At 37.7% G+C, this 14,561-nt stretch overlaps 1 protein-coding gene and 1 pseudogene across 6 annotated transcripts in view; both read left to right on the top strand.

Annotated features, from left to right (window-relative positions):
- ASH1L (ASH1 like histone lysine methyltransferase) overlaps nucleotides 1-14,561 on the top strand; it is a 108,170-nt gene that overhangs the window by 77,477 nt on the left and 16,132 nt on the right. For all 6 annotated transcript variants that reach the window (XM_016221375.2, XM_087828264.1, XM_016221377.2 and 3 more), the window contains 8 exons: nucleotides 4,935-5,008; nucleotides 7,443-7,488; nucleotides 7,606-7,714; nucleotides 11,279-11,485; nucleotides 11,605-11,751; nucleotides 13,109-13,217; nucleotides 13,610-13,774; nucleotides 13,932-14,026. In XM_016221375.2, coding sequence (XP_016076861.2) covers nucleotides 4,935-5,008; nucleotides 7,443-7,488; nucleotides 7,606-7,714; nucleotides 11,279-11,485; nucleotides 11,605-11,751; nucleotides 13,109-13,217; nucleotides 13,610-13,774; nucleotides 13,932-14,026 — 952 coding nt within the window. The remainder of the gene's footprint in view (nucleotides 1-4,934; nucleotides 5,009-7,442; nucleotides 7,489-7,605; nucleotides 7,715-11,278; nucleotides 11,486-11,604; nucleotides 11,752-13,108; nucleotides 13,218-13,609; nucleotides 13,775-13,931; nucleotides 14,027-14,561) is intronic.
- Nucleotides 7,732-11,272, top strand: LOC107543784 (ATP synthase F(0) complex subunit C2, mitochondrial pseudogene; annotated as a pseudogene).

The following is a 14,561-nucleotide window of genomic DNA, read 5'->3' as shown; positions in this document are numbered from 1 at the left end:
CCCCTTTTGACTATGGGGTTCTTTGGGTTATGATTATTGAATCCCCTTTTTCTTCCTAGAGGGCCCAGCACCAGGAAGGTATTTAAAGCAGCAGGTTTAAACAAGTTTTGCAATAAAGATGAGTTATTGTGGCTGGTGAATGGTATAACTACAACATAGTCACCAGGCTTAATTCTCAGCTGGGTAACTATGCTAGTGCTTGCTTAATGAAGATAAGAGTTAGGTTCCATATTCTCTAGGCATAATGCCAACGTTCTCTTGAAAGACCTTTTGTTTTTATTAGTGATTCCATAGAAGTGGAAGCCGATTCTTAGCAGATTTAGCTTTTTCCTAGAACCTGCTAATGATAAATAGGCTTTGAAAATAGGAAGTAATTTACAAGTCCTGTTTAAAGGAAAACAGCCATTTTGGTCTTACTGGTTTTGTCTTGTTTGGGAAATTAGCTTAGAGCTTAGATGAAGCTCTAACTATTCAAGGAGATGAATGAATCGGTTAATTCCAAGGAAAAAAAGGAGAATAATGGGTAGACCAGTATTTCCTTCCTGCCTCTGGCATGAATAGTGGTTAAGAGGTCCAGAGTGGAAATGCCTTAGTTTAAAGAAAGATTTTATCTTTGTGTCCCCACTTTAGCTCTACTAAAACTAATTTGTACTCAGTGGTTTACAAAGTGAATAAATAATAGAAAAACATATCCAAATAGTGGCTCTTTTCTCTTGTGATATAGAACTTTATCTTTTTTTAAAATCCTTACCTGAGGATATGTTTTTACTGATTTGAGAGAGAGAGAAAGGAAGCGAGAGAAACATAGATATGAAAGCAAGAGCGATTGGTTGCCTCCTATATGTGCCTCAACCTGGGATCAGGACTTTAAATCAGACTGTTGCAGGATGGAATTTTTTTTCTGGACCAGTGCTATTTTGTTTTTCAAATAATCCTTTATGGTAGGATAGGGAGGGTAGATATTCTGTTGTTTTAAACAGGTCACTTCCAATATCATCTAAACAAAGAGCATGACTGAGTCAGCCAGACCTGGGTTTATCTCTATCTTTGCCATATTAGTTATATGAATAAAATAGATATATAAACAAAATTAAATGCATCTTACCATTGATGGAGTCAGATTCAATAAATGGAAAGTAATATTTATTTTTAAATGTTTAATGAAATCAGGTTTCTTTATCTCATTAGAGAAATACATTTTAATCCTCACCTGAGGATATGTTTTTATTGATTTTATTTTTAGAAAGAGAGAAAGAAACATATATTGGTTGCCTCCCATATACACCCGGCCAGGGATTGAACCTGTAACCTAGGTATGTGCCCTGACCAGGAATGGAACCCTCACAACCTTTTGGTGTACGGGTCGATGCTCCAACCAAATGAGCCACCTGGCCAGGGCTAGAAAAATATTTTTTAAATAAAATTTTACTTTTATGATATACATACACTTATTTATCAAAATGTTATACTCTTAAATTTATGATCAACTGATTTTTGACAGAGTGCCACAACGGTTCAATGAGGAAAACATGATCTTTTAAACAGATGGTTCTGTGATAATTGGATATACTCATACAAAAGGATGAAGTTGGGCTCCTGCATCACACCATATAAAAAAATTAACTCAAAGTAGATCATCAACCTAAATACAAGAGCTAAAACTATAAAACTCTTAGAAGAAAATGTAGGAGTAAATCTTTGACCTTGGATTAGGCAGTAATTTCTTAGTAATTTCAATGATGTGCAACAAAAGAAAAAAGAGACAAATTGGACTTTATCAATATTTAAAGCTTTTCATGCTTCAGAGAACACCATCAAGAAACTGAAACAATCACCCACAGAATGGGAGAAACATTTGCAAATCATATAGCAAGTAAGAGACTTATATATAAAAACCCATACATATAAAGAACTCTTGCAGCTCACTAATAAAAAGATAACTTTGAAAGGGTAAACTATTTGAATACACAAGTGGCCAATAAGCACATGAAAAGATGCTCAGGATCATTAGTCAGTAGGGAAATGGAAATCAAAACTGTAATGAGATTCCACTTCACACCCACTAGATAGCTTTAATTAAAGGACTGACAAGGACGTGAAGAAATTGGTACCCTCATACACTGCTGGTGAGAATGTGAAGTGGGTAAATCTATTTGGAAAACATTTTGGAAGGTCCTCAAAATGTTAAACATAGAGTTATCATATGACCCAGCAATTCTGCTGTTAGATATATACCCCAGAGAATTGAAAACATATGTCCACACATAAGCTTATACATAAATGCTCATTGCAGCAATATTCATAACAGCCAAAAGGTGGAAGCAACCCAAATTTCTATCAGTAGATGAAAGGATAAACAAAATGTGTTATATCCATACAATGGAATGTTATTTGGCAGGAGCAAGAAGTACTGAGACTTTGCAACAACATGGGTGAACCATAAATACATTATTTTGTGTGAAAGAAGACAGTCACAAAATGACACATTTTTTAAAAAGTTAATTTTTTTTAGAGAGAGGAAGGAAGAGAGACAAACATCAATTTTGTTGCCCAGTCAAGTTGACATAGAAACTTAACCATCGCAAGTAGTCTCTAGGGGCAAGCTAAAGTGAGTAGGAGGAATTCATGAAGGCTGTGGCTTCCTTATTCGTTGATTGGGTCATTCTGAAACATTCAGCTGCTCCTCAACAGCAACAAAAACTACCTTCTTCAGATTGGCTTCCCTAGCTCTGGCAGTCATGGCTCCGTGGTTAGAGAGTTGGCACACACACCAAAGGGTCCCAGTTTCCATTCCTGGTCAAGGGCACAAACCTGCCACTGAAGGTTCAATTCCTAGCCCCTGTCGGGGCGCGTGCAGGAGGCAACCAATCGCTATGTTTCTCACACTGATGTTTCTCTCTTTCTCTCTCCCCTCTCCCTTCCACTCTCTCTAAAAATCAATGGAAAAGACCTCCTCAGGTGAGGATTAGCAAAACAAAAACAATAACAAAAATTGACTTCCCTACAGTTGGCATAACAGATTCAAATATTTGGCTCATGTTTACTGTTTTGCATTTTCTGTTTTTGTTTCCAGTGAACTGTTTTATTATTATTTTAATTTGTGGATTTGTGCATTCTTATTTTCTTTTTCAAAGAGTTATAAATATGAAGGTTGGAGGGGATCTCACAAAATATCTAGTGGGATTATCTAGTCCTATCATCCTATCCCCAGCCTTTCCTACTTATTTTATAAGTAAGCATATTGACTTCAGCTTGGTCAGATTTGAGAATTTTTTTAAAGCTACAAATTTCAAATAAGAAATACTCAGGTATCTAAATGGAATAAATTGATCAACAAAATGTGATTTTATAAATATGGCAATTTTAATATTTAAAGCTAAGTTCCCATCATGACATTACATGCCCTTGAAGTTGGTATATTGTACATCATTTTCTTCTTTCACACTCTCGGACTGAATGCAAAGTAGCACAGACAATATTGTGTAGTAATTTTACTAAAGTAATTTGGTATGGCCCTTATTTAAACATGTGTAAATATATGCTGAACTGTAAGGACTATTGATATTTTGTGCTATTGAAAGTTTGCATTTAGGTATTTAGATCAAGAAATCTCAGAGGTTAAGGTTAGAAAACAACAAAATTTTAGTGTAACTCTCAACTACTTCATTGAGATATAGAAAGATATTGCAAAACATCTTTATTGAAACACAGCAAAGTACTCTTATCACACTTTTTAAAATACTTAAACTTATGATTTTAACTGACTATTAAACTTAAACATTATATATATTTTTAACTTTGAATAGTTGTTACTGTTCCATGGGTTTTTCTCTATCAGTATAGGAAATTGATTTGGTACAAGTGAATGATAGATGTGATTTTTAAATTTTCTCTATTGGTTTGTTATATTTTTGAGAAATTGCTTTTAAACCATAAACATGTATTATATGTAATCATTTACATCTATTCTCTCAATTGAGCAATAAAATATTGAACAATATTCCTTAAACACACAGAAGGGTCATATAGAGTAAGGAAATTGAGGAAGCCTCTTTAAGGTAGAAAGGGGGCTTTGAAATTGGCTTTAAAAAGTAGTAGTATTTTAATTTTTAAAAAAGTTAATCATGAATTCCCATGTAAACATTATTGAGTTATTTAAATTCAAGGAATCCTATTTTTGTTTATTTAATCCTCACTTGAGGGTATATTTTCCCATTGATTTTCAGAAAGAGTGAGAGGGAGGGAGAAAGGGGAGAGACAGAGAGAGAAAAAAATCTATGTGAGAGAGAGACATAGATTGGTTGCCTCCCACATACACCCGGACCTAAGCCAGGGATCAAACCTGCAACTGAGTGAAGTACATGCCCTTGACCAGGAATTGAACCCAAGACCCTTCTGTCCATGGGCTGACACTCTAACCACTGAGCCAAACTAGCCAGGGCCAGGGAATCCTATTTTTAAAAACTCTTATACTTCCCCCTTTTATAATCAGCTTTACATTATGCATAATAATGAAGGAGGCCCGACTGGGCGTGGCTCAGTGGTTGAGTGTCGACCTAGGATCCAATAAAGATATATTTTAAAAATAAAAATAAAATAAAATAATGAAGGAGAATAGGTGCCAGGTGCTCTAGTTAGTAATTTTAATAATCAAGCAATTCTTAGTATTTTGTTTGCTTCATAATGTCTTGTTTATTTTTGGTAGTAAACTTGCTATGTTAGTTGTTTTATATAGACTACTGTTAAAATATGTCTTTAGCCTATACTACATGGTAAAAAAAGTAGATAAAACTAAAAATCAGTGATGGAAAAATCCATAAAGTTAAAAATTAGATTTTTGTTTTTCTAGTCAGTGCATATTAGATCTTATGGTTATTTGGCCCTTTGTATGAATAGATGTTGAAATTGATAATATTTTGTTGTTGTTGTTTCAGGAAAGTATCTAAGGCAAAAGAGAATTGACTTCCAGCTTCCTTATGACATCCTTTGGCAGTGGAAACATAATCAGGTACAATGAGCCTATCTTACTGGGTTTCATTCTGAAGTGGTAAGGCGTGGCAGGGAGGGCATGCAAGTCTTTTTCTCTGCCTCCTTGTTATGCTCTCATTTTAGGAAATATAAAGTGTCCCTGTGAAGGTGAGAGACTAAAAAAATGAATTTGCATCCATATTTAATGTGACCTATTTGCCTTTACTCATAATTCAAAATAACAGTAAATTCCTACTTTCCTGGGCGACCTTCTGTTATTATTCTGGACTTTTATTTTGGTAGCATAGATTCTGTTCTATAAGAATCCTGTTTGATGCAAGTCTCCAGAGAATTTAGATGTACTGGCAGCAGCACTAAGAGTTTCGGGCTTTATTTTTGTTGTCTCCTTCCCATCAGTTTGGAATTTATTTTTCACATACAAAAGAAATGCTTCTACCAAAGGAAACTGAAAATGTTCAACACTCTTGTACTTTTAAAAGATCTTTAAATATATTAGGAACTAAAAATAGGAAGTGCTATTTTTCTCTCTTGCTTCCCTAATTGAAAAATTTCCCTCAATAATTTTTTTTATTGATTGATTTGAGAAAGAGAGAAACATCGATTTGTTGTTCCACTTATTTATGCATTCATTGGTTGATACTTATATGCGCCCTGGCTGGGGATCAGATCTGCAACCTTGGTGTATTGGGATGATGCTCTAACCAACTGAGCCACCCAGCCAGAGCAGTCCCCAATAATTTTTGTATTAAGCCATAGGCCCCAGACTCCATACTGAGAACAACCATTGGGTAATAAAAATAGTCATACGAATAAGCTCTTGAGTTTTGCCAAAACTCCACCAAACTTTAATTTTGGAAAGCCAAAAGCAATGGACATTTCCCTCTGCATTCTCTTTTCTGTTGGCCTTCCTTGAATTCTGAGAGGATCAGTATGTTAGATGTTTGTCGCAGAGAGTTTATAACATTGAAGGAAAGTCAGTGCTTTGATATTATACCCACTGAAAAATGATAGTGGGATTCTTAGACCAAGTTGCTATTTTTTGTACTGTCCTCTATGGTAAAGCAGCCAGCTGACTGCCTCTATACTAATACATTGTTGTTGGGTTTTTGATGCATTCTTTTTTTTAATCCTCACCAGAGGATATTTTTTTCCATTGCTTTTCAGAGAGAGTTGAATGGGGAGAGAGAGAGAAACATCTATTGATTGCCTCCAGTACGTGCCTCGACCAGGACCAGGGATCAAGCCTGCAACTGAGGTACGTGCTCTTGACTGGAATTGAACTCGAGACCCTTCAGTGCATGGGCTGACCCTCTAACCACCGAGCCAAACCAGCCAGGACTCTGATGCATTCTTGATTACAGTATGAGAGCTCCATTTTCCTGCTTGCCCTATCCTTTTTATTCACTAAATAATGGCCTTAATTAAGATGTGAAATATGTTTTCCTACACTACCCACCCTGAAAGGCCAGGGTACTCATTTTTTTTAATTTCAGATTCTTATCCAGATCATATAAACAGTCCCTAGGCAAGTTTTCCTCTTTTTTCATAGAGTCCAATAGATTCTTCGTTTATCCAAATGAATTGCTTTCATCTACAGTGTGTGGTTTTCATTTAAGCCTATCCAACAGCATGCCAGAGAAACATTGTTCAGCCTTGGCCGGTATCATTCAGTGGTTAGAGTGTCAGTCAGGGTACTGAAGGGTCATGGATTCGATTCCCAGTGAAGAGCATGTACCTGGGTTGCAGGTTCAGTCCTCAGCCCCTGTCAGGGTGCATGTGGGAGGCAACCAATTGATGTCTGTCTGTCTGTCTGCCTGCCTCTCTCTCTCCCTCTTCCCCTCCTCATCCCTTCTACTCTCACTAAAAAAAATCAGTGGGAAAAACGTCCTCAGGTAAGCATTAACAAAAAGCCTGGCCGGCATGGCTCAGCAGTTGAGCATCGACCTATGTTTCAGGAGATCGTGGTTCAATTCCAGGTCAATTCCCATGCCCCAGTTGCGGGCTCGATTCCTAGTGGGGGGCATGCAGGAGGCAGCCAGTCAATGACTCTCTCATCATTGATGTTTCTATCCTCTCTCTCCCCCCTCACTTCCTCGATTTGAAATCAATAAAGACATATTTTGAAAGAAAGAAGAGGGAGGGAGGGAGGGAGGGAGGGAGGGAGGGAGGGAGGGAGGGAGGGAGGGAGGGATTCAAAATGCACTTTCTTTAAACCATTTTATATTTATATTCTGTTGAACCTAGTTCTCTCACATTGATCTAGTAAGTCATCATCTATTTTGGGGTAAAAAGTGATCACACCAAGAGTTTCCCTCAAATGTATCTAGCCCAAAAATCTTGTAAATATTTCCATATGGGCAGAGCACATGGATAATTTCCTGTATTTTTAGTGATTAATGCTGCTGTCTGGCATTTGAAGTTAAATGTTATATCAAGATTTTTTTTCTTTCTAGCTATACAAAAAACCAGATGTCCCACTATATAAGAAAATCCGTTCAAGTGAGTAACTTGGGAGCTGTTTTTTCTGTCTCTATATCATCAATGTTCTTCTTAGTTTGCCACTTAAAAAAATTATCCTGTAGGTTCACAAACTATTATTTACTGTCTTTTTTCAAGATGTCTACGTTGATGTCAAACCCCTTTCTGGTTACGAGGCTACCACCTGTAACTGTAAGAAACCGGATGATGATACCAGGAAGGGCTGTGTGGATGACTGCCTCAATAGGTACTGTACTAAACAGATTGCTCGAAAAGCATAGGCTTTAAGACCTTTTTGATACTTACTTCATTTGGAGGGAAAAGTTAAATATGCTCTTTGATTTTTCCTCAAGGAGTTGCACAAAGATATATAAGACATAATTAACTGGAAGTTTAGTTGGCTGTGGCTGTTATAACAAAATACCATAGACTGGGTAGCTTAAAGAACAGAAATTTACTGCCCGGCTGGGCGTGGCTCAGCGGTTGAGCATCCACCTAGGATCCAGGCGATCGGGGTTCGATTCCTGGTCAGGGCACATGCCCGGGTTTCGGGCTCGATCAATGACTCTCTCATCATTGATGTTTCTGTCTCTCTCCCTCTCCCTTCCTCTGTCTGAAATCAATAAAGATCTATTTTAAAAAACAAAACAAAACAAAAAAAAAAAACAAACAGAAATTTACTTCCCACAGTTTAGGAGGCTATGAAGTCCAGGGTCAAGATGCCAGTAGATTCAGTGTCTGGCTACTTCCTGGCTTATAGACTGCTGCCTTCTCCCTGCGTGCTTGCATGGCCTTTCCTCAGTGTATGCTCATGTACAACTAGTGCCTTCTGACAAGGGCGCTAATCCCATCATGAGGTACCTACCCTTATAACCTAATATAAACCTGTTTTCCTCCCAAAGGCACTGTTTCCAAATACCATCATCACATTGGGGGTAGGGCTTGAACTGTGTATTTTGGGGCCACAGAAACATTAAGCTCATACATGGGATGAATGCAGTAACAAAAAGAATGAGATTTAGAGTCATACATACCCAGGTTTAAACCCTCTTGTTCAAATTTATGAGACCTGAGGAAAGTTATTTAACCCCTCTAATAAAAATAATACCTTCTTTGCCCTGCCCTGGGAGCAGCAACTCTCACCCCCTGAAAGTGTACGCCCGCACCAAGTTTGTCTCCACCTCCTCCTTGGTCAGGAGCACCTCTCAGCTGAGCCTGTCACTCTCTGGTGCTGAAACGACCAGAGACACTGACAGATGAGAGCCTCAGCAGATTGGCAGCCTCTCGTCCCCTGACCTCGCTTATTTCTAGCCACAGCATCCAAACCAGCACCATTTCAAGGGACATCAACACAGCAGCCAAGTTCACTGGGCCTGGGGCTGCCACAGTAGGGGTGGCAGGCTCTGGGGCTGAAGTTGGGACTGTGGGAGCCTCATCATTGGTTATGCCAGGAACCCTTCTCTGACGCAACAGCTCTTCTGTGCCATTCTGGGCTTTTCCCTCTCAGAGGCCATGGGGCTCTTTTGCCTGATGGTGGCCTTTCTCATCCTCTTCGCCATGTGAAGGAGCTGTCTCCACCTCCCATAGTTCATTTTCCTGTGTTTTGTCTACCCTCTGTGTCCCTTTTCCTGTACCTCCCCAGGCAGCCTGGGGAAAGTGGTTGGCTTAGGGTTTGACAGAAGGAAGACAAATACTGTATTAATAAGAAAAAAAATACCTTTTTATGGGGAGTTTGTGTGGATTGTATGAGTCAGTGTTCATAAAGTATAAAGCACAGTTCTAGAAACCTTCCTAGATCTCAGTATATGGTAGCCATAATGGAGGAGTAAAGTAGGATGGTGGCAGTGAGAGATAAGAAGGGCATGGTATATTTGGTAGGGAATGTAGGTTAATAAACTGTTAGCATAGAGCAGATACACATGGGAACTGACTCAATGATACCAGCAAGAAATGGCAATGCTATTAAAATAAGAGAGAAAGTATGGAATCTGACTAGTTTGGAGAAAAAAATTATGATTTTCATTTTGGACCATTGAGTTTAAAACAATGAGATTTCAAAATGGAAATGTCTAATAGAGGCAAAGGGATGAAAATAAAGTTTGTTGGTTTTAGTAACATAAGCAAATTTATAGCAAAAAAGAACGAATGAAATTCACATCAATACTTTCTGTTTATGTAGTTTTCCTGGGCAAAGGCAACTGCTTTCCTGGTCTCTAGTCGAACTGTTCTCATGGCTGGGGGAAATCTGTTTTAGTACCTACCTCTTGCTTCAGCATGCCAATTATAAAATTGTACCTTATCTACATCACTGTAAATTTCAAAGTCTTCACATCTTAGTTTGTAGCATCTACTTTCAGATTTTGGTAAATTTACAGGGGTTTTTTTTTCTGAGCACAATGTATAGAAATGTTTTACTTTTTATAAAATTAAAGGGCTTATCTTGGTTATTTATCAAAACAAATGAAATATCAGTGCCTTCCAACTCTAGAAACCACAAATTTTTAGCAACCTCTGAATGATTGTTCTTCAGTAAAAATTTTTTTAAATTAAAGGATCTTTCCTCTCAACACTATTATATTTATATTTTAGTTATTTTGTCCACCTAAACTGTATTGTTGTGTATGTTATGAAATATGATGAAAATAGAGGTGTAGGGTATTATGAACAGGGGGTTATCATTGAAACCACAAAAATAAATGAGCCTTCTAAAGAAAAGATGAACAAGGAATGTGTCATGGAAGGCACCCAGGGAAAAAGGCTTCCTGTATAAGTAGAAAGGCAGAAATTGTTATTGCAAGAGAGGTGGGAAATCCATTATCATAAAAGATCAAGAGAGCCCACAAAAGGGGCGTTCTCAGGAGAAGTGTTCAGCAGTATTCTTGCAGCAAAGAAGTCAGCAAAAGAAAGAACAAAGGTGGTAAATTTGACCAGTAGGCAGTGTCTTTTTTACAAGTTACATTGATTGCCTTAAGCTGAAGAGTAACCCAGTGGGTACTTTCTCTGCTTAGTGCTCATTTGTGTGGTTTGGCACTGTACTGTTTGCCCTGTAGATGAGGGTAATATTTTTCTGAGGAATAATCAAATGGCTCTGAAAGTGCTTTAAATTGTAAAGTGGTAAATACTCTCGGTACAAGATTTGCAAGTTATGATTATAACCGTAATATGATATTTTGATTTACTATTATATTCTTGGTCCTCCCTTGTTCATGCTAAATAACTGTACTGGAATTCCAAGCTATAAAACAACACTAAATGGCTTCTATTAAAGATCTAGAAATTTAAAAAAGAAAGCAGTGAGAGGACATATGCATCACAACTTGCATCTACTGTGTTCAAAAATGTTTACTTGTTCACTCCAAATTTTAGGTTTAGCTAGTTATATGGACCGCAAATGTTATTTCCAATATGGAAATGTCATTTGCACTAATGAAATATGAATTCCTATTTTAAAAAAACAATAATGTGGATATACTCACCTTTACAATTAAAAATGGTTATGGTGGTAAATTTTGTGTGGGTTCCAGTTCATTTATTCATAGCTCAGAACTAAATAAGATAACTTTTACCCAGGACACTAAGTGGACAATTAGCTTAATAATTTACCAGGAGCATTCAGTGTTTGCAACTTGATTTGGAAATTTTAAGTGTTATTAATTTTGGAAGTTATATATTACTACCTTGTTAAACTTGTTAGCCAATCTAACCTTGTTAAAATAATTTGGTGTATTCATTTTAAGAATTACTATAAAACATAAAATGCGTTTATAAAGGCATATATAATGTTAATTGACATACAATTTTTTCTTTCTAGAATGATCTTTGCTGAGTGTTCCCCCAATACTTGCCCCTGTGGTGAGCAGTGCTGTAACCAGAGGATACAGAGGCATGAGTGGGTACAATGTCTAGAACGATTTCGAGCTGAGGAAAAAGGTTGGGGAATCAGAACCAAAGAACCCCTAAAAGCTGGGCAGTTCATCATTGAATACCTAGGAGAGGTTGTCAGTGAACAGGAGTTCAGGTAATTATTGATACTCAGTAAAATGCTAAAGGTATCAGATTAGAATGGAAAATGAAAGATTTGAAATTTACTTTCGGTTTAACCATTAAGTGACTTTCAATCATCTTTCTCCTCTTCAGGAACAGGATGATTGAGCAGTATCATAATCACAGTGACCACTATTGTCTGAATCTGGATAGTGGGATGGTGATTGATAGTTATCGCATGGGAAATGAGGCTCGATTCATCAACCACAGCTGTGACCCAAACTGTGAAATGCAGAAATGGTAAGGAAGCAGGGAAGGTGAAACCAGGAATCCCACAGAGTAGAAGGCACTGAGCGTATCCAGAGACTGATCTTTCCACAGTGTCAGTCAGCTTGCAGAAAGCAGCTCAGGCATTTCCCTGTTATACCAGGTCCTCCAGGCTGAGAGTAAGCTTCTGCTATTTCACTTCATCCTAACTACCACCTCCCAGAAAATTTTCTACAAATATACATATAATATATGGTATTTATTTACTGCTTACTGTGTCCTAGGTACTGTGTTACATGGGTCATCTCATATCAGTTCATTAAGCATATGCCCACTGGATTTGTCACCATGAGGTATAAAAACAAGTGAAAGATTAGAATCCAATTGAGAAGGAAGAATTACATCTAAAAAACATTAAAGAGAGTAGGATAGGAGAGAATTCTGGGAAGATGGTGGAGTATGAAGCACCCGAAATCTATCTTCCCTTAGACAATTGTACTAGCAGAATCTATTTGATATAATGATTTTGGAATTCTGGAGTATGTTGAAGGCTTGCATCTTCGAGGGAAAGGCTTAGATGGTAAATCGCAATTTGAGCTCTTAGAACAATAGCAGCTACCCATCCTCCACCCCCAGCCATATGGCAGGCAGCTGTACAAGCGTTCCTGGAACAGCTTGCACACAGCTTGCAGAAGCTTGAGTGGGTGAAAAGGATACTGTCCTCCAAATAGTGGGGATGTGTGCTCTGATTGTTGATTGCTACTTCTGATCACAAGTGCAAAAGAGGCATGCAACCATTGTTGCACCTCCCAGCATTGATGCAAACCTCTCTCCCTCAGCTGAAGTGACTTCCAGGAAATTTAAAGGGCCAGTGCCCTCTCGCCTTCCTTTCATTTTTTACTTTTTCTGTTTTGGGAGCCAGACATAAAAACTAAGACATTTGAAATGCAAACTGCACATATCTAAGGAGAGTTTCAAAAAAGACATAACAAGACACTGAGTTTATACCTCAGGCTGATCTTTGACACAGAGATAGGCAACAGTAAAAAAGCAAACAAAAAACAGGCCTACCCGGTTTGCTTAGTGGTTAGAGCATTGGCCCTCAGACTAAAGGGTCCTGGGTTCAATTTCTGCCAAGGGCACTTACTTCAGTTGCAGGCTCAGTCCCCAGTCCTGGTGTGGGAGGCAACCAATTGATGTGTGTCTCTCACATCCATGTTCCTCCCTCCCTCACTCCCTCTCTCTCTCTCTCTCTCTCGCTTGCTCTCCCCCCATCCCTCCCTCCCTCCCATTCTCTCTAAAAATCAGTGGAAAAAATATCTTCAGGTGAGGATTAACAATAAGAAAAGAAGGAGTATCTCTACCTTTAACTTTTTTCCTTTCTCTATAGGTCTGTTAATGGAGTATACCGGATTGGACTATATGCTCTTAAAGATATGCCAGCTGGTACAGAACTCACTTACGATTACAACTTCCATTCCTTTAATGTTGAAAAACAGGTAAGAATAGTAAATCCAAGAGGGAGGTTGAACTTTATTACAATGCTCTGTATAGCATAGGCCTTCAGTAAACATTGCTGAGTTGTAGCCATTGAGAATACATGAGTCTATGTTACTCTTTCAGAACTCTGTAGAAAGTTCTGAAAGAACCAATCACTTTTGGTCTCCAATCAGTTTTTAACTATTCTGGTGAAGTTTTTGCAACATTTAATCTTTCCTTTCAACTATAGTGGAAACCCACTTACATTTATTTTATTCTCAGTTAGTTGTTTTCCTCTGTATGAAAATTTCTTGATTCAAACTTATTGTTGGGTGTCCAGATGCTCTGGCATCCTATTTGAACTTATAAATGAAATGGCAGGCTAAAAGCATCATTCTCTTTCCTTTCAAAGCAACTGTGTAAGTGTGGCTTTGAAAAATGTCGAGGAATCATCGGTGGCAAGAGTCAACGTATGAATGGACTCACCAGCAGCAAAAGCAGCCAGCCTATGACCACACATAAAAAGTCTGGACGGTCAAAAGAAAAGAGGAAGTCTAAGCACAAGCTGAAAAAAAGGGTGAGTAATGATCTCCTGGCTTTCTTCAAATAGTTGCTCAGAGGTGATTACCGAAATAAGGGAAATACAAAAGGTGGTATCTTTAGAGTGGTTTTAATATTCTTTGAGGTTACTTCTGAGTGATCTTTTTTCCTGCATTCTGATCCATTTTTTTCAGAGAGGCCATCTCTCTGAGGAACCCAGTGAAAACATCAATACTCCGACAAGATTGGCTCCCCAGTTACAAATGAAGCCCATGTCCAATCGAGAGAGGTAAAAAGCAGATTTTCTTACCTGAGCTCTCTAAATTACGTGATTTGCTTCTCAGCTTATTGAACATTTTTATAGTTGAGCCATTTCTTTTGTGTGGAATGTCTTTAAATGAGTATTCAAGGGATCTGTGTACTTGGATGGGGAGAAAATTGTGTCTTTATTTTCCCTAATTACTAACTGAAATTTAGTATGACTTTTAAATGTGACTGTAGGCAAAAAGAAAACAAAATGTGTGTGTGTGTGTGTGTGTGTGTATAGTATTTCCAGCTCCCTTGGATTTGGTCAGCAGTCTTTACATTTTCATATTATGTGTGTGGGTGTTACAGATATCTCAAGATATCACTCATGTTCATCTCTACTTCAGAATTACTATGGTTGTTAAACCCACAGCTAGATTTTGTCATGTGTTAAAAATCAATGTTTAAATATTCTGAAAACTGTATTTCAGCATATTTAGTTTCCTTTTAACACTATGTATTAAAAGTACTTAAATATAATATATATTTTTAATTTAAAAATACCTTTAAAACATTGT

This window comes from Miniopterus natalensis, chromosome 19, assembly GCF_054644295.1.
Source record: "Miniopterus natalensis isolate mMinNat1 chromosome 19, mMinNat1.hap1, whole genome shotgun sequence".
Taxonomy (NCBI): domain Eukaryota; kingdom Metazoa; phylum Chordata; class Mammalia; order Chiroptera; family Miniopteridae; genus Miniopterus; species Miniopterus natalensis.
This window is presented reverse-complemented; position numbering and strand designations above follow the sequence as displayed.